At 42.8% G+C, this 20155-nt stretch overlaps 2 protein-coding genes across 2 annotated transcripts in view; one reads left to right on the forward strand and one right to left on the reverse strand.

The window, feature by feature from the left end:
* SH2D6 (SH2 domain containing 6) overlaps positions 1–10597 on the forward strand; it is a 38798-nt gene extending 28201 nt beyond the window's left edge. The window contains exons 10-12 of the mRNA XM_075275801.1: positions 5988–6071; positions 8127–8282; positions 10481–10597. Of these exons, the coding sequence (XP_075131902.1) occupies positions 5988–6071; positions 8127–8282; positions 10481–10597 (357 nt within the window). The remainder of the gene's footprint in view (positions 1–5987; positions 6072–8126; positions 8283–10480) is intronic.
* POLM (DNA polymerase mu) overlaps positions 1–19855 on the reverse strand; it is an 85709-nt gene extending 65854 nt beyond the window's left edge. Inside the window, exon 1 of the mRNA XM_075272928.1 lies at positions 19841–19855. The gene's annotated coding sequence lies outside the window, so the exon portion shown is untranslated. The remainder of the gene's footprint in view (positions 1–19840) is intronic.
* Positions 19856–20155: the final 300 nt, after the last annotated feature.

Genomic DNA, 20155 nt, shown 5'->3' on the forward strand with positions numbered 1-20155 from the left:
ACAGCTGTACCCATGTCTAGTACCTGCACTCATGTCTGATACCTGTACCCATGTTTAGTACTTGTACCCATGTGTGACACCTGTACCCATCTGTGACAGCTGTACCCATGTCTAGTACCTGCATTCATGTCTGATACCTGTACCCATGTCTAGTACTTGTACCCATGTGTGACACCTGTACCCATCTGTGACAGCTGTACCCATGTCTAGTACCTGCACTCATGTCTGATACCTGTACCCATGTCTAGTACTTGTACCCATGTGTGACACCTGTACCCATCTGTGACAGCTGTACCCATGTCTAGTACTTGTACCCATGTGTGACACCTGTACCCATCTGTGACAGCTGTACCCATGTCTAGTACCTGCACTCATGTCTGACAGCTGTACCCATGTCTAGTACTTGTACCCATGTGTGACACCTGTACCCATCTGTGACAGCTGTACCCATGTCTAGTACCTGCACTCATGTCTGACACCTGTATCCATGTCTAGTACTTGTACCCATTTGTGACACCTGTACCCATATGTGACAGCTGTACCCATGTCTAGTACCTGCACTCATGTCTGACAGCTGTACCCATGTCTAGTACTTGTACCCATGTGTGACACCTGTACCCATCTGTGACAGCTGTACCCATGTCTAGTACCTGCACTCATGTCTGACATCTGTATCCATGTCTAGTACTTGTACCCATGTGTGACACCTGTACCCATATGTGACAGCTGTACCCATGTCTAGTACCTGCACTCATGTCTGACAGCTGTACCCATGTCTAGTACTTGTACCCATGTGTGACACCTGTACCCATCTGTGACAGCTGTACCCATGTCTAGTACCTGCACTCATGTCTGACAGCTGTACCCATGTCTAGTACTTGTACCCATGTGTGACACCTGTACCCATCTGTGACAGCTGTACCCATGTCTAGTACCTGCACTCATGTCTGATACCTGTACCCATGTCTAGTACTTGTACCCATGTGTGACACCTGTACCCATCTGTGACAGCTGTACCCATGTCTAGTACCTGCACTCATGTCTGACACCTGTATCCATGTCTAGTACTTGTACCCATTTGTGACACCTGTACCCATATGTGACAGCTGTACCCATGTCTAGTACCTGCACTCATGTCTGACACCTGTATCCATGTCTAGTACTTGTACCCATGTGTGACACCTGTACCCATATGTGACAGCTGTACCCATGTCTAGTACCTGCACTCATGTCTGACACCTGTATCCATGTCTAGTACTTGTACCCATGTGTGACACCTGTACCCATATGTGACAGCTGTACCCATGTCTAGTACCTGCACTCATGTCTGACAGCTGTACCCATGTCTAGTACTTGTACCCATGTGTGACACCTGTACCCATCTGTGACAGCTGTACCCATGTCTAGTACCTGCACTCATGTCTGATACCTGTGCCCATGTCTAGTACTTGTACCCATGTGTGACACCTGTACCCATCTGTGACAGCTGTACCCATGTCTAGTACCTGCACTCATGTCTGACACCTGTATCCATGTCTAGTACTTGTACCCATGTGTGACACCTGTACCCATATGTGACAGCTGTACCCATGTCTAGTACCTGCACTCATGTCTGATACCTGTACCCATGTCTAGTACTTGTACCCATGTGTGACAGCTGTACCCATGTCTAGTACCTGCACTCATGTCTGATACCTGTACCCATGTCTAGTACTTGTACCCATGTGTGACACCTGTACCCATATGTGACAGCTGTACCCATGTCTAGTACCTGCACTCATGTCTGATACCTGTACCCATGTCTAGTACTTGTACCCATGTGTGACACCTGTACCCATCTGTGACAGCTGTACCCATGTCTAGTACCTGCACTCATGTCTGATACCTGTACCCATGTCTAGTACTTGTACCCATGTGTGACACCTGTACCCATATGTGACAGCTGTACCCATGTCTAGTACCTGCACTCATGTCTGATACCTGTACCCATGTCTAGTACTTGTACCCATTTGTGACACCTGTACCCATCTGTGACAGCTGTACCCATGTCTAGTACCTGCACTCATGTCTGATACCTGTACCCATGTGTGACACCTGTACCCATGTGTGACACCTGTACCCATCTGTGACAGCTGTACCCATGTCTAGTACCTGCACTCATGTCTGATACCTGTACCCATGTGTGACACCTGTACCCATGTGTGACACTTGTACCCATCTGTGACAGCTGTACCCATGTCTAGTACTTGCACTCATGTCTGACAGCTGTACCCATGTCTAGTACTTGTACCCATGTGTGACACCTGTACCCATCTGTGACAGCTGTACCCATGTCTAGTACCTGCACTCATGTCTGACACCTGTACCCATATTTTTACAAAACACTGCAAAGCCCGTAATAGTATATACTATATACCGGCCAGGGCCTTATACTGTAAGGATGATGTCACATCATGATGAGTGTCCTGTGGTTCGTTTGCCACTACAAAAAATGCTGTTTGCAAAACATTTCATGATTCACAACTGACTATCATATAAACAATTGGATGCAGCAATTTTGCAGCAAACAAACCTGAAATACCACAGTGGTTTTTTTCTAAATGATTGTGTGTGAATCCACCCTTAGTAAGGCAATAGAAGACAAATTCATCTGGACAGTTGTAGATGTCAGGAATCTCCAGAATGGGGTGTCAGACTGAAGGAAGGGGGTCTGTATTATGCAAAGCATCTTGGCACAAAATAGTTTTTCTTTAGGCTGGAGTGCCATGTAAAAGTAAAATAGTGAAAACCTGCATATAGTTACCTGATAACATAAATGCTCATTTCTTCTCTACAGATCAGCACACACACTGATATTGCTACAGGTAAGAACACAAAAAGTACATTAAGAAGTAAGCCCACCCCACTGTATTGTCCACATCCACAAAGCAGGTACCACGGGTCTCTGATTCTTATGCCAGCCCTGGGTGAGCTTATACGTGCCTTTACCCATAGTACTTTCATAAGTATAAGCCCCAATACCACTAAATTATAGCTAAATCTGTGGTAACATGGCTGTGGATTTTGGGAGTCCAGGTGCAGCACAAGAGAAGTATTGTAGACTTGGGCCTTGATGACAGAGCTACGTATAGAGTTCTCAATAGATGCCCAGAGGCGTAAGGCTGCATTCACACAGAGTAACGTTGGCGTTTTTTGTGCTTATTTTGGCACATAGCTCCGCGTTAACGCCGCGTATACGCCGCGTTTGCGCCATTTAACTCGACCGCAAAATAGCGCGGCGTATACGCGGCGTTAACGCGGTGCTATGTGCCAAAATAAGCACAAAAAACGCCAACGTTACTCTGTGTGAATGCACCCTTAACTTGAAGCTCCTGGACCCCAATGTAAAATCTGTAGTGAGGCATCTACCTGCCATGTGCCATTTAGAGTAATGGTAAATTTTATGTGGCAGAGGGATCTTTGGGGCACTCTCAGGAGTCAGTAGCAACTGCTACCACTGCACATCCTATAGCTACGCCCTTGGATATACCCCCTATATATCTGCAGTACCCCAAAAAATACTGTGTAATACCGTGCAAGTGTTCTAAAAGTTTAACTTGCAAAAGTAAATTTTACCAAGAAGTCACAGCCCTAAACAACAACCTATTCCTTTCCTATAGGGACTGAAGGGAAACCTAAGCCGCAGTCAGAGGTGAGTACCTGGATTATTTCTTTAATTTTTAGTATCAATTATAATATATTTATAGTATATTTTATAATCCTGGTCTCACCATGTACAGTGCTGACTGTAGTAAGTAGCTATGTCCACCTATAGAACATATATCCATGGAATACTGCCCCCTGGAGGTGTGGTATGACCTATTCATTGGAAAGGCAGATGCTGTTCCCCATAGAAGTATCTAACCCCCTGGAGGGCAAAGATCTGTGGCTACACGTTATTCACATTTTTCTGAACATATGACATAACAGGATAAGGTATACGCCTTATATACTGATGTTATTGAGGACTTCCTTACAAGGTGCTTTACATAAAATAGGGAAGTCATTTCCTAGTATACTGATATTAAAGGGCGGGGGCTGATATTCTGCAAATTACCCTTACATGTTGAATAATGTAAAGTTATACAACCTTCTAATATACTGTAGTTAAGCCCCTCACCCCTAAAAAAAATCTCATGTAAATGTTCCCTAAATCTCCGGTCCTGTTCAGGGATGTCAGATATGATAGGGCCACAGCAAAACTAAGGGAAATATAGGGAGAACGGAAAACATCCTATAGCTATATTGTTCTGTACTGATCCAATTCATAATAGATATCTAAAGCTTCCTTGCACACAGTTCCAAATCCACTGCTCATTTCTATGCTATAATAGACCTAAGGCTGTGTTCACGGCATAGAGATGAGTGATTTTTAATCTCCAACACAGATGTGAACAAAGCCGAACAGTGATAAAATTCTGTCTGCATGCAGCCACCACTAGATGGAGCTCACTGCACATGGTGAACTGAATGGAAGCCGTGTGTTTATATATATCTGTGTCAGATACATGCCCCCTAGTGGCAATCACAGACATGAAGGCAAGCAGGGAAGCAGTTTATGCTATGTTGACATTTGCGCCCGATCCGGAACAACAGACACACAGACCGATAAACGAGCAGACATCCAAGATGACCAACTGATGTCTGTAATGTTATCTATCGAGTGTCCTTTCTATTAGACTGAAATCGTTCTTTTGGCAGTCACTGCAATGCAAATGTGAGCCCAGCCTTAGTGACATCTGTCAGCCATAGGTGCCAGTGTTATGAGGACACTCTGTTAACCTCTGTTTGATAAATGGAGGCCTGTGGATCTATATCACATATGGCAAACAGGTCACTGACACACAGCGTGAAAAGAGCCTTACTAGGTGCCCCCCAAATATGTGGTTGTAGATAGAAAGAACCTGGACGGGAATTCATACTGTTTAGTTTTCAGGATTGCCTACTATAGACACACTCAGGGTCATCTAAGGACGGGTTTCCTGCCTCTGGATGCGGACAAGGCCGTTCTCAGTATTCCACTACTTGTATCTAACTATATCAGAGCGATTCATAGCTTTCTATTACAAAGAGATTAAAGGGGTTTCCAGTTTAGGCCTCGTTCACATCTGCGTTAGTAATCTGTTTGGGGGAGTCCGCATGGGGGCCCCCCGAATGGACTACTGAACGCATTGGCAAGCGGTGACCTTATGAGAGCACACGGATCCCATAGACTCTAATGGGGTCCGTGTGCTTTCCGCACGGTCTCCACACGAGTCATGCGGACAGGAAAGTAGATCATGAACTACTTTTCTGTCCGCTTGTTCCGAGCGGAGACCGTGCAGAAAGCACATAGACCCCTTATAGTCTATGGGGTCCGTGTTCTATCACTGCAAACCGCCAATGTGTTCCGTAGTCCGGAATAACCATGATTTTTAATCCCAGCTTTCATGCGTCTTGGCATGCTTTCCACCAGTCTTTTGGGCGACCTTATGCCGCTCTTGGCACAAAAATGTAAGCAGATCTTCTGCATGAAAGCTGGGATTAAACATCATGGTTATTCCACCAAATATTGATTTCTGATCTTCCTGAGGTAAAACATTAGTATTGTTGTTTCTAGATGAATATGATCCTGTTTTCTTTGTATTCTTTGAGGTCTGACAGCGCTGCTTCTTTTTTTTTATTATTTTGACGATTTCTCATTTGCTGCAAATAAACACAATTTTTTTGCTTTGAGTTTCGGAGACATGTTGTCAGTAGTTTATATAATAAAAGAACAATGGACATTTTACTCAAAAATATACCAATGAAGGGAAAAGTCAGATAAACGGAAAATTTTGTAGTGGTCTCTTAATTTTTTCCCGAGCTGTATATATGTATATGTATATATATATATATATATATATATATATATATATATATATACCGGTATATATACTGCTCTGAATAAATGCTGTATTATAATCCAGGATCTGGAGGTGACGGGCAGACCTTGGTATGGGGGTGAGATGGAGCGGAAAGAAGCAGAGACGGCTCTTCGCAGAATAAATAAGGTACAGTTTACCAGTCCGGGCTTACCTGTAAACAAGCTGTGAGATCAGCGCTGTCAGTCTGGGCACGTCCTCCGCATCTCCACCTTTGTACGATAAGAAGCCTCCCTTTGCATAACAGCCTAGTAATGTACAAGATTGCCAAGTTTATATCTCCTCAAAGGTTATGCAAGTTTTTGGGATGAGTTACAAAACCATTTTGCAACTTTTTGCTTATATAACTGGCAGTCCTCCATTGTCCAGCCATGACAATAGACCCTGGAGGACCCCCCCCCCCCCCCCCCAATTTAATGTACATGTGTACTGTCATGTATTGTTAAGTGGCCGGTCTCCATCACTCAGGATCTGACCGAAATCACTTTCACTTTTCTTCTAGTCTACTTTTGTTTTCATATCGTAGACGTTTATTCTAGTCTATACATGATTATGGGGACGGCCATCTTGTCTGAGCTTTTCCTCTGATCTGTTTACAGCATTTAGTGATATGCTTTACAGCATAGTCATGGCCATAAACAGTAATAGTCTGGACCCAACTCACTAAGGTCTATGCTCTGTGCCAGGAGGGGGAGGTGATAAGCTGTGACATCATGTATTGTCAGTAGTGAATCTATTGATGGGTCACAATGGGTGTTATCTATAGAGGTGTGAACTTCTATTGTGATCGTATATATGATTTGCATGTGATATAAACAAGGTGACTGCTGCAATGAAATCCCTACAGAATTGGCAAGTGTCATTATATAATTAGGCTTAGTGGATAGAGTGAATATTGCAGAACATTGGAATGGAAAATGAAAAATAAAACCATCATGAATACTTGGTTTAAAATATAGGTCATATTTGGGTAGACATTGAAGGTGGTAGTGGTCCTCTTTCTATTGACCCCCTGTGTGGTTGTACAGGTTGCACGTGACCCTCATAAGCAACAGCTAGTTATTTAGCCTTTTTCATGCTCCCATGCTCCTTAATGGGAGAAAACTTAAATCTTCCTGAGATATAGGCGTGCCAACGCCCCGAGCAGCACACGGTGTACACCTTGTTTTGGGCGGTACATACCATACTAATTTTATAATGGTAGTATTGTTGAATAACAGAAGTGGATCTGACCCACAGTAACCTATATGGATGAGTTTATTTACAGCAACTCCATATACAAGCTATATCCATACATACAGACCATGTATATAGATAACCAGCATGTAAAACATCCCCTTCTGCAGAAGACCATCATTTATGGACTACAGTTTCAAGCCAGGTACAGAAAATGAATGACCAGATAGGTTGGATTTTACCATTTGGCAGAATTTTTATTTAACCCTGTTCATGGTTTGGAAGTATCCATAAGTCTCTTTATACCGATGGGGTACACAGAGATCAAAGGGTCCCATAGGAAAACTGTGCAATATGTACTGCACCTTCATTGAAGCTAATGCTAGCTAAGTCTACAGTGCAATTGTATATACAGTATATCTGTAGAGTGAGCCCTGTGTTCCTGGACTGATAACTGGTATAATTTTTTCTGGATGTCGCCAACAATAGGGGCGCTTCATCCTACACTAGTACCCTGGCCCCTGCCTCCATGGCGGGTATACCCCTGCTATAGACACATCCTAGATACACTGTCCATAGGTTTGTGCACAAGGGACCCTATTATAGCTGCGATACCTATAAACGCTATTTCATACAATCTACCCATTGACTATCAGTATTATGTTGCACTTATTTGTTCCAGACGCTCACATTTTTTATATTTCCTAACCTTTTTTCTAGACATCTTGAATAATATTCTATATAATGCATTTCCTGCCCTGTAGCTCACCATATAGCGCTATGCAGGGTATTTGTCTTGTAACGTTCGGCACCCCACTGCTGTGAAACTACAACTCCCAACATTATCCATTCCCTTCCATGAACAACAGAGCAGGTATGCATGCTGGGAGTTGTAGTTTTACAATAGCTGGATTGCTGAAGGTTGCCGACCCCTGATCTAGTATAAGCCCATGTTTGCATTGATACATCAGAGCTTCCATGACACCCCCTTTTCGGTATATCCCACAGGATGGCTGCTTCTTGGTGCGCGTAAGCTCTTCACAAAATCAAATGCAGCCGTATACCTTGGCCGTCCTCTACCATGACCACATTTACAACATTCCCATAAGAGCTGTGGCGGACCGTGGGTTTTCATTAGGAAAGGAGGGCAAACGGAATGAAGAGGTAAGTGCGAGAGAAGTATGTGTTAGGGAAACGGATGCCACAGTATACTTTATATTCTCTTCTATAGTAGTGTTATATACCTTAAAGGGACAAGTAACCCCTAAAGCTGCCTGTATACCTTCAATAGTAGAGATGAGTGAATATGCTCGATCGAATACCTCGGCCACATAGCTCCCGGCGGCAGGGAAGGTGGGAGGGGCAGTAAAAATTTGAAGCCCCAGAAGTGTTTTTGCACCGGGAGCTATGGGGCCGAGGTATTCGTTCGAGTATATTCGCTCATCTCTATTCAATAGCTGTCAACCAAACACTCATTTGGCTGACATGTATTCCTCCTAACACCCTTATACCCATGAATGCTGGGCTTGGCTGAGTGTGCATGTGTTCCCAATGATCAGAGGGGATTGCGCCGCTGCTAGACACCTCCGGTGGTGACTTGTCTTCCTTGAAAACAAAATTATTGGGTGTATTAATATATAGTATACTCGCCCTTGTTTTCCCAAACATCAGGACACCCCTATACACATTGGGTGGTCAGCTAGTCCTAGTAATATAAGTAGGTTCCATCGACCGCCAAGGCCTCGTGCATGCGACCAAGTGTGCAGGCTGAGGGGGGTCTGTGTTTTTTGAGCGTAATGCTTTCATGTTTCACTCAGATGGCATCCTAGTGTCATCTGAGTACCCTCCATCCCCACCGATTTCAATGGGAGTTTCCATTCCAATATCACGGAACAGGATACGTCGCACTCTATAATTATGGGAATGGAACGGAGCATCGGAAGAGTCTTGACCTGTACATTCGGCCATGTGCAAGAGGCCTAAGGCTCCACCCACATCACGTTTTGAAGATCTGTTTATTGGATGCAAAAAAACAAATGCAAATAGATCCTTTTTAAAATTGCATTAATCTCTCTGTAAATTGATGATGTCCATTTTAATAATTTTGGATTCATCTTTAGCAGGTCTACTAAATGGATGATGTGAATTGACCCTATTGTGTACGGTCACCTGATCTCAATCACACGTGTGGAGATAAATCTTGGTGTAGGTTTGAAAATCTGACAATATGACTTATAGAAATGGGGGCAAGGAATTTCTGAGCAGGCGTTTAGTGTCCCAGATAGCCCTGTTATAATGCAATCCATAGCCCCATTAAAAATAAAATAGCTTTGTACTCATCTATCAAGTGTACCCCACTCATCAATGAAACCAGCGGAATACACTTTGGCTTCACTGCGCATGCGCCAGACCTTGGGTACATGCGCAGTGAATTCAGCGTGTACATCTCTGGCTTCACTGAAGAACAGCGCGGCTACCAGGCGCACCAGAGATAAATCCCATTAAAGTCATCTGTAGGTAAGTATAAAGGTTTACAACAGGGTTATTGTGGACACTAAACATCAGGTCTATAGGACCCGTGCAGTGGTTTAGTGTTCCAAATCCCCCTGACTTGTTCCCTTTAAAGTAAAATACAGTGGGCCCCTTCCCTGGGCTGACTTTGCTACTAACAGGGAACAATAGACTTGTTTCAACTCCATAGATTTTCAGTTTAGCGTCTGTGTAAGATCTGGTTGTGTAATATAGGTCAGTATGTCTAGTAAAGCTTTATTATTGCGGTGTTGTAAGTACACAGTGTGCCGAGCATGTCATATATCAGCACATTGCCAAACACCGCATTGTGCAATCTGCTTCACCATAGGGAACGACTGAGTTTTTTGGTCCTATATCAAAATTTTCCCACTCCACCCATTTATATTTCTCAACATGGGAATACACTGGCCTCTGGGCTTTTATGTTCGCTATGTGGTTCCCTCTGTAGACAACATGTAAACATATACTAGTACGTGCATGTGTGTGAGATGGCTATATAACGTCTCTTATATCACAAGACGTAATGTACCCAAGGAGATACACAACCAAGTGTATTGTCTTACAGGTGACTGACGCATAGTGCATTTATGTTTGCATCCCTTATCTAAGACCCTTCAGCATGTTCCATAAACTATAAAAACAAAATCATAAATTAAAATATTACACCTCCCTATTACAAAATGGTCTTGCTCAAAGTTTGGGGCATTAGTCTCTGCATGCTGCTTACATTGAAACAGCCATAATAGTCCTGACCTTTGTATACAACATCTGATATACTAATAAACCAGTCTTATTTTATGGATTCATGATATGTGTTTTTCCCTCCTTAGGTGTTCCCTAGTGTTGTTCACTTGATCGAGCATTACCAGCATGAACCACTCAATCTGGTGAATCGCCAGACATCAGAGAGAGAGTGCACCGCACTGTTATATCCTGCTGTCTTATGAGACCCATGTTACCCCGTAAAACGTTCTCTCCTCTATGTCCATTTTCCTTGATGGACAGTGTATAATGAAAATTCAACAAACAGAAGGATTATACTATTATATTTTTCTTCTTTATAGGCAAGATTGTGCCAAGCTGTAGCCATACTTGGAGCTATATTATATACAGGTTTTAGACCGGTGACTTTACTTTTTCCTCTTTTTATTTAGTATGATTTCATGTAGTATTTAATATTCACTATAAAACAAACAAGGCAGCCTATATACGATGATGTCTTTATTAACCAGCACTCCTAAGGCTCAGCGTCTGCTCAACACAGCATAAAAGTCCTGCACGCATAACTTAATTGGTCACCGATTTCAGTTTACAAACAAGGGATACCTGACAGACCTCATTATAGTCAGTGGGGCTCCGTGTGTAGCCACTATTCTAGCATTGTTCTGGTCGTCTGGCGGACCAGGACAACGGACAGCTCAGCACAGATGTGAACTTTGCATGAATGATATATACACTAGTTTTAGTGGTATTCACATTGTGGAAAATGAAGATTTCTGGCTGAGATTTCTCTCCATATTTCAACCCTCCGACTTATCGCCCCCGTTTTCACAGATTGTCTCCTGATGCAGGTTCTGGATGAGCCGCAGAATCCACAGCAAGATCAAACAGGGCACTTATGTTCTCACCGTCCTGCTTAGATCTCTGCTTCCCATTAGAAACAATTAGGAGGCAGATTCTGGAAGGAATTTAGTACTGACTTGGAAGCTGAATCCACCTCGAAATCAATGCTAAATTTCTCAGTGTGAACATACCCTTACATAGCAATGTAGCAATAGATGATCTCCTTGCTATTAATGTATAATGCAGAGTGTGTTATGGAGGCATAGCAGCCATTTGCCTTCATGTTGGGTGAATATAGGGCTACTAGCCCCCTTTTCTGGACATGTCATATATATTTACCTGGAAATAAATAAATATATAAATAATATATATATACACACACACACACACACACACACACATATATATATATATATATATATATATATATATATATATATATATACTTTTTCAGTTGCAGTTCCACGTTTGCCCACAGAGTGGCATCCTTCTCACAGTTCTCTGTATCTTGCTAGTACTTCATTTCCTGTCGCTTTTACCGCCAATATTCTGCAGCGTGGTATAGAGACCGTCACTATGTGTAAGGGATATAAAATACCAATGATATATTAACATGCTGACAGGTGACCGTACAGATTGGTATATGAGTACATAGAAATATAGACAGGCCATGACTATGGATGGCCATAGCATCAAATATTAACACAGTGACTGTATGTAATGACCATTGAAGAACATTGGCACAAAGTCTCCCACTAATCCCCCCGCCCTTGTTCCCCTCGTTACATAGTACGTGTCCATCAAATTCAACCGGGGGATGGGAAAGAACATGATATTCTACGTATTTCCATAACCATCTTTTGTTCTAAAAAAAGCAAAATAAAATAAATACTCTGTCCATGATCTAACTCTAGATGTAAGCTACCCCTATCTGTCGCCATAGTCAAAAATAGAAAACAGATGGAATAAATCAGAACAAATCTTCCGTCTAGGCCCGGTTTTCCTTACACATTTGCTAACCACTAACTCAATCTAGATGATCTTCCTGTGAATGCGTAATGTCAATGTATTGTTTGCTGTAATACAATAAAAGCAAGCACGTAGCTATTCCTGCATTGCACGGAAAAAACGGAGGTGTCCATGAAGGGGTTAACTCTTCCTGGAAGAAGCTCCGCACTGAATAATGTAGGAGTCCATATCATTTGCACTTTGCTTCTCGCACTGTAATTGTGCGACATATATTGAATGGCGGTTTCTGTGGCAACACATTAGAAAGCAAAGTGTCCGAAAACATGAAATTAATAGGAACGCCATAAAAAAGAATACCGCAATGTGCAAATAAACGTATTTTGATCACTTTGCTTTTCCCAAAAAATATCAATAAAAAGTGATCAAAAAGTCATACGTACCAATAGAAAGTACAACTTGTCCCGCAAATAAAGAGCCCTGACGTATCTGTCAGCAGTACAGCAAAAAGTTATAGGCGTCCGAATACGGCGACCCAGGAAAATCCTTCATTGTCAAAAAGTGACGTTTTATTTGAAAAAGAGGTAAAACGTAATAAAACCAATATAAATATGCTAGGTGATGCTAACAACCTTTGCTAGTACATTTTTTTTATTTGTATACACATAAAACGGATGAAGTCACGGATCACACAAGGATCAGACAAGAATGACACAAGCATCAAACGTGGAAATATACTAGGAGGTACAATGTCTGCTTTTTAGGTCTAGCCCTCATAATGTCTGTGTGAAAGCCCCCTTAAGTGTGGTTAGGTTGACCTGTATATACCCTCCTGTGACCTCCTGCTGTATACACCTGATCTTTAGTAACTTCATGAATTTATATAGATCTGCAGTTTTATCTTCTTCTTATGGGAATGTAATAATCTGGGCCAAAGGCTTTGTAATAGAGCCATGTCCTAGATTTATATGTGGGTCAGCCATGCTGCGGCTTACCATACGTACCAGTATCCCTCAGTAAAGAGAGTTCATTTATTACATAACAATTGGTTATGGAGTGTTCCTATCTACAGTACCTTGCAAAAGTCTTCATCCCCCTATATCAATAATATGAAGCGCCTCCTTTCACTACAATTACAGCTACACGTCTTTTGGGCTCTGTCTCTAGCAGCTTTGTACATCTACAGACTAAGATTTTTGCCCAATAGCTCAAACTCAGCCAGATTGGATGGAGACGTCTGTGAACAACAATTGTCATCTCTTGCCACCGATGCTCAATGGGATTTAGGTCTGGACTGTGACTGGGCCGTTCTAACACATGAATATTCTTTGATATAAACCATTCCCCTATAGCTCTGGCTGTATGGTTAGGGTCATTGTCTTGCTGGAAGGGGAATCTCCTTCCCAGTCTCAAGACTTTTTGTGGTACCAACAGGCTTTCTTCCAGCTTTGCCCTGTATTTAGCTCCATCCATCTTCCCATCAACTCTGACTAACTCCCTGTCCCTGCTGAAGAAAATCCTCCCCCGGCATGATGCTGCCCCCTATGTGTCACAGTGGGGATGGTGTGTTCAGGGGGATGAGCAGGGTTACTTTTCCACCACACATAGCGCTTTGCATTTAGGCCGAAAAGTTAATCTGACCAGAGCACCTTCCTCCACACGTTTGCGGTGTCCCCTATATGGCTTGTGGCAATCTGCAAACGTCACTTATTATGTCTTTCTCCTAACAATGGTTTTCTTCTTGCCGCTCTTCCATAAAGGCCAGATTTGTGGAGGGCACGACTTCTAGTTGTCCTCTGGACAGATTTTCCTTCCTGATCTGTGGATTTCTGCAGCTTCTCCAGAGTGACCATGGGCCTCTTGGCTGCTTCTCTCACCAGTGCTGACCTTGCTCTGTCTATTAGTTTAGGTAGACGGCCATGTCTTGGTAGGTTTGCAGTTGTAGAATACTTTTTCCTTTATGGATGATGGATTGAACAGTGCTCCTTGTAATGCTCAAAGCTTGGGATATGTTTTTATAACCTAACCCTGCTTTAAATTTCTCCACAACTTTATCTCTGACCTGTCTGGTGAGTTGCTTGTTCTTCATGATGCTGTTTGTTCAATAGATTTTATTTAGGGGTATCAGAGTACAGGGGGCTAAAATTCCAAAAACCATGTATCATTTTCCTTCCACTTCACAATTATCTGCTACTTTTGTTGCTCTATCACTTAATCTCAATAAAATACAATTAAATTTGTGGTTGTAAGGTGACAAAATGTGAAAACATTCAGGGGTTATGAATACTTTTGCTGGACATTTTGAAGGTACATTAGTATGGCCATTAAATAGGAGCAAGACCAAGCATTCTATCTATCTATCTATCTATCTATCTATCGATCGATCGATCGATCGATCGATCGATCGATCGATCTATCTATCTATCTATCATCTATCTATCTATCTATTATCTATCTATCTATCTATCTATCTATCTATGAATCACATATATCTATATATCCATATGCACATAGTAATATATTTATCCATATGATTCACTAAACAAAGAGTGCTGAGTTACTAGACTACACTAGTAGTGAATACTATAGCAGGACTGTAACCCAACACTGCACAGTATACGGCCCTGTGCTTCTATACATCTGCTGCGGCGTATAGGAAGCTGGTACTAGAAATCACTGTGAGCTGTTGCATCATCCGAGGTTTCATCATCCTTGCATCAGTTGCAGTGGAAGAATCCGCTTCACACTCTGCAGAAGAATAGAAAGGGGATAAGCAGGAATTAGAGGAGGGGGAGACGAGCCAGTAACCCCATCATTTCCGAGTAAAAGAAACCAAAATCATGTGCAGATGGGGGGGGGGGGGGGCCTTGTAATTTGATGATGCTTAGCCGGGAACATGTCTGTGATAGGTACATGATGGTGGCCTGATGTGGACTCATTGCTATGCGACCATAGATCAGCTAAGAGTCTATTAACCTGATCAGCTAGAGACAGACAATCCTGCGGGGGGAGCTCCATCTAAGTAATGAAGTGATTAGCGGTACAAGATGTCTGCCTGTAATTAATAGACCCCGCACCAGGGGCAGGAGTTTCAGGCGCTGCGGGGTTAACTGGATAATTACCTATACTCTGTAAAGCAAAGACACGGACATGGCCGTGAGGTTTAACCAGTCCTATAATATTAGCAGGATTTTGCTTTTCTTTGATTTTGGAGCTTTAACTATATCTATGCTGAGCTAAGTTCAGTTCTATTGAACAACTAGGTCTGGGTGTTGTAGCCATAATAAAAAAATATGGCACCCTAAATATCCCCAGCACCATATGGTATATATGGTATGGTATATATTCCTCTTTGTGGTGGAAAAACGTACAATTGATCAACTGGATTGTTATTGTACAATTACATGGGCCAATGAAGGGCCCAGTAATCCTAAAGGCCCTATTACATGGGCCAATGAAAGGCCCTACTACATGGACCAAAGATTGGGCAAATTTCATTGCCCTTATTTTTGGGTGATCACATCTTCCATGTAAAAGGCCAATGCAAACAGAAATACAAATCGATGTAATTGTTGTACATACATGATGTACTTTTGGATAGTAAATTTTCCTGGAATTCTTATGTCAGAGCATGCCTTGGTAGAACAGGCCTAACAACTGTGTCAATGGACCTAAGCCTATTATTAGGAGAGATTTTTGCCAAATTAACACACCTCCTTATTGGCCACCCTTGAGATGTAACTGGCCAGTCTTGCTAGCCAACCTCTTATCCAGGAAAAGATTTCTGATTATTTTGAGCACACCCGACACTAAAGGAAAATGAAAAAGGATTTCAAAATGGACGTCAGCCTCAGATTCCTCTTCCTCCCCACAGCAGGATACAGATGCACAACTTCAGCAGTCCATCACAGCTTTCCAGATGAATTTGCAGCGAAATCAATGGGAGGCAGAATCAGAGTGGACTATGCCACTGACTTTGGGGTAGAATCTGCCCCAAAATCAAAGTCAAATTCTGCTATGTGAACGGGCCTTACACTTATTATGTAGAGAGACGTATAACACCATGGGGCCCCTTAGCAAAACTTGTATGAAGCCCCACTTTACCATGACCTCCTTAAAGATAACCTTTTATCACCTCGGCCAACTCAAGTTCTTACCATTCGTTAATAGACGTCCCTTGACTGATTCCAGTTCAGTCACAAAAACTAACAGCATTGATTGCTCAGGAACGGTGGGGGCCAGAGAAAATATTCCTGCCTGATCCCTATATCTGGGGCCTACTTGATCCCTATATCTGTGGCCTGCTTGATCCCTATATCTGGAGTCTACTCAATCTCTATATCTGAGGCATGCTTGATCCCTATATCTAGGGCCTACTTGATCCCTATATCCGGGGCCTGCTTGATCCCTATATTTGGAGCCTGCTTGATCAGTACTGTCACAGAACCGACTAAATAAATGGCAATATGATAATACATTATACATGATGCGTGGGCTTTGTTGCTGTCATGTGCTTGTAATATGCTGCTGGTCATTGATGCTGTATATAGCTGTAATCCCCAGACACACCTTGGTGAGAATATTTGTGATGGGCGGGAGTCGTATATTGTACATGTGACATCTTCTGCCTGCAGTATGTTATATGTGATATATCATGGTATGTGATATGATGTGATATATCATGGTATGTGATACATCATGGTATGTGATATATCATGATACATTATATAATGCTGGGTATTATTTTTCATTTGGTAAAATCCTTTTTATCTTCCACATTGCTAATATCCCTCCATGTTCCAGGTTCTCCTACAGTATATTTAATAATATACCGTACCACATGTGTATTGCTGCAAGATATGTATTCCTGGATCCTGTAATTCCATCATCTGATTCTATCGTATTTGTTCTCACTATATTCATAGGCCACGTGGTCACCCCAGGCAAAATAACTCTGGTTTGTTCCTCGAAAACCAAACAAACTGGGTTTCTGCGATGTAATAAGTTTTAAAGAAGTAGTGCGGAGATATAAAACTTTATACAATACTTGTACTGTATAAGGTATGGATGCTGACTCTATAGATGATGGGCCTTGGTTCCCCCATTATTAGCTTTGCAGAGAACAAGAGGGATGGCAGAGGTCTCCATGCTCCGCCACCTCTGCTGACACTCCTGCTCTTTATGATGTCGCCGACTCGGCTCTACTCCAGTAGCTTATACATAGAGAACAGCAGAGTCAGTCATGTGACCGAGAGTCAGATCGTCAGACGGAGAGACACATTAATAATCATGGGGTACAGGGGGCCCTCTTCTATGTCTGGCCACTATACAGGGTCTTGAGGGCCCCGATACAATCTTTTGTCCGGGGCCCCCTACCTCATCCCTACAGTGAATTCTTGATAGTGATGGTTACGGGTGCTAAGAAGTTTAATCCACCTTAGCGTAATCTTTGGATCTCCTTGGCTTACGGGCCAGATGGAAGCTGCAATCTCAATACTGATGCCAGTGCTTATGGGCCCCCTACGGCTCCTAGGGCCCGGTGTGACTGCATCCTCTGCACCCCTCATGTTACGCCCCTGGTCTGGAGCCAACTGCACCTGACCTATGCTGTGTATAATACAGACCTCAGAAGCGACCCCATACAGCTGATCCATGTGGTGGGGCCTTCTGTCAGACCCCAACCAATCCAATATGCCATAAATGAATATAAGCCATACATTTCAATTTGCTGGACAATCCCTTTAAGGACTGCATGCTTTCTACAGTACAGTAATGGCTTGCAGATGTCAGAAGAAAGAAGGGTCCGGTTGTCGAATTTCCATATTCCCAATCCTTTGCTCTTATGTGAAATAAACCAGCAGAGGTGTCCGATAGCAGTAATTCTCTGTTCCTTATTGAGAACACATGCACACTCTGCTAAAGCAAACATACATGTGTATAGGTGGGGCGAGAGGAATAGCCTGTATGGCCAACTTTAGCGTGGAGAAATCTATACATTATATTTTTCAAAAAGATTGTTATACAAGACAGCGAGAAAAGCTCTGACAGGTCTGTGACCGGGACAATGCGATATAATACAGGACAATGGCCGCTTTATGTTCCTGTTTCCTTATCTCTACTCATGCAAGTGATAAATGCGGTTACTGATAGTGAATATGTGGCCCCGACACACGTGGAGAAACTCTAGACCTATACTCCTACAGTTTTTGGTTTATGGTTTCATCACTCACGTAACAAGATTAAACAGAGGCAAATATTTGCCCTCCGGCCCTACAAGCCAAGAGCGTATTAAAGCCAAGCATTCTGCAGAGGGGGTAGAAGATGTAAGAGAAGAACCCAAGACGTGGAGTATATTGTAAGCCTGATGAATGGAGAACCCGTCATGGCTTCTTAATGCCTTTCTGCTCTGATTATTGTTACATGCTCTTATGGCTGACGGCTATTCCTCCTGATCCACCCATACACATGCACGCTTGACTTAGCCAGTAATGTATGCGTTCAACCCCTGACAGCAAAGGGTCAGACATGTTGAAAACAAACAGCCCAATCCTTCTCTCCTTGACATCCACCATTGGAAAAAAACAGGGTTCCAAACACACATTAGAGGGTCAACCAGTCCTACCAAAATGGGTAAAATTAGCTGATATGTAAAGGACCCATAAACCCAGAATCCAATAAATATATATATATAATTCCATATATGACTTCTCAGATGACACCTAATATTGTGATAGATACATAGAAAAATAAGTAATTGTGAAATACTGGGTAATGTACTGCAGATAGACATGGCGGTGATAAACATGGTGGATATCTAGTTTTATTTATCTTCTGTTTCTCTTCCTTATTCCTTTCTTCTAAGGGGTTATCTAGGAATCATTGGAAGTTTAGGGGTGGCCGAAATGGGTGTATGCCAAAAAAGATCAACTCACCTATCCCCGGTTCTTTGTTATACAGTCCCGGGCCTCATTTGCTCCCATGCCAGGAACCAGTGACATATCTGAGTGACGTCACTGCTACAGTGTCCATATTAGGACATCCTCAGATATCAGAGTCAAACATCAGATTAATGCTAGTTTACAGCTCTGATACCTGACTTCTGACATCTGATTTATCTGACACCTGACTCTGACACCTGACTCTGACTAGTGACATCTAATACCTGACCCTGATACCTGAAACTGACCCTGATACCTGACCCTGATACCTGACCCCTGACTCTGATACCTGACTTTGACACCTGACCCTGATACCTGACCCCTGACTCTGATACCTGACCCTGATACCTGACCCCTGACTCTGATACCTGACTTTGACACCTGACTCTGACACCTGACTCTGATACCTGACTTTGACACCTGACTCTGACAACTGACACCTGACTCTGATACCTGACTCTGACACCTGACTCTGATACCTGACTCTGACAACTGACACCTGACTCTGATACCTGACTCTGACACCTGACTCTGATACCTGACTCTGACACCTGACTTCTGACTCCGTCAGAGATCAGACTCAGGCATCACAAACAAGCCAGCACATACACTATGCCTCCCAATGATTGGCCAGGATTACAGAGCCCCCTGCTGACACTCAGGAGTAGAAGATACAGTGTATATAGGAGCTGCAGGCTGAGAATCTCAGATGAGACCTGATACCTGACTTGTGACTCCTTCATAGATCAGACTCAGACATCACATACAAGCCAGCACATACACTATACCTGCTAATGATTGGCCAGGATTACAGAGCCCCCTGCAGGAGTAGAAGATACAGTGTATATAGCAGCTGCAGGCTGAGAAACTCAGATGAGACCTGAGACCTGACTTGTGACTCCTTCATAGATCAGACTCAGACATCACATACAAGCCAGCACATACAATGGTGGAAACTTATCAAGTGAAATGCTCCAGAATTCTAGTATCATTTTCACCAAATACACCCTGTAACATGTTGGGCACCACATTTATCAA

Source organism: Leptodactylus fuscus, chromosome 5, assembly GCF_031893055.1.
Source record: "Leptodactylus fuscus isolate aLepFus1 chromosome 5, aLepFus1.hap2, whole genome shotgun sequence".
Lineage (NCBI taxonomy): Eukaryota > Metazoa > Chordata > Amphibia > Anura > Leptodactylidae > Leptodactylus > Leptodactylus fuscus.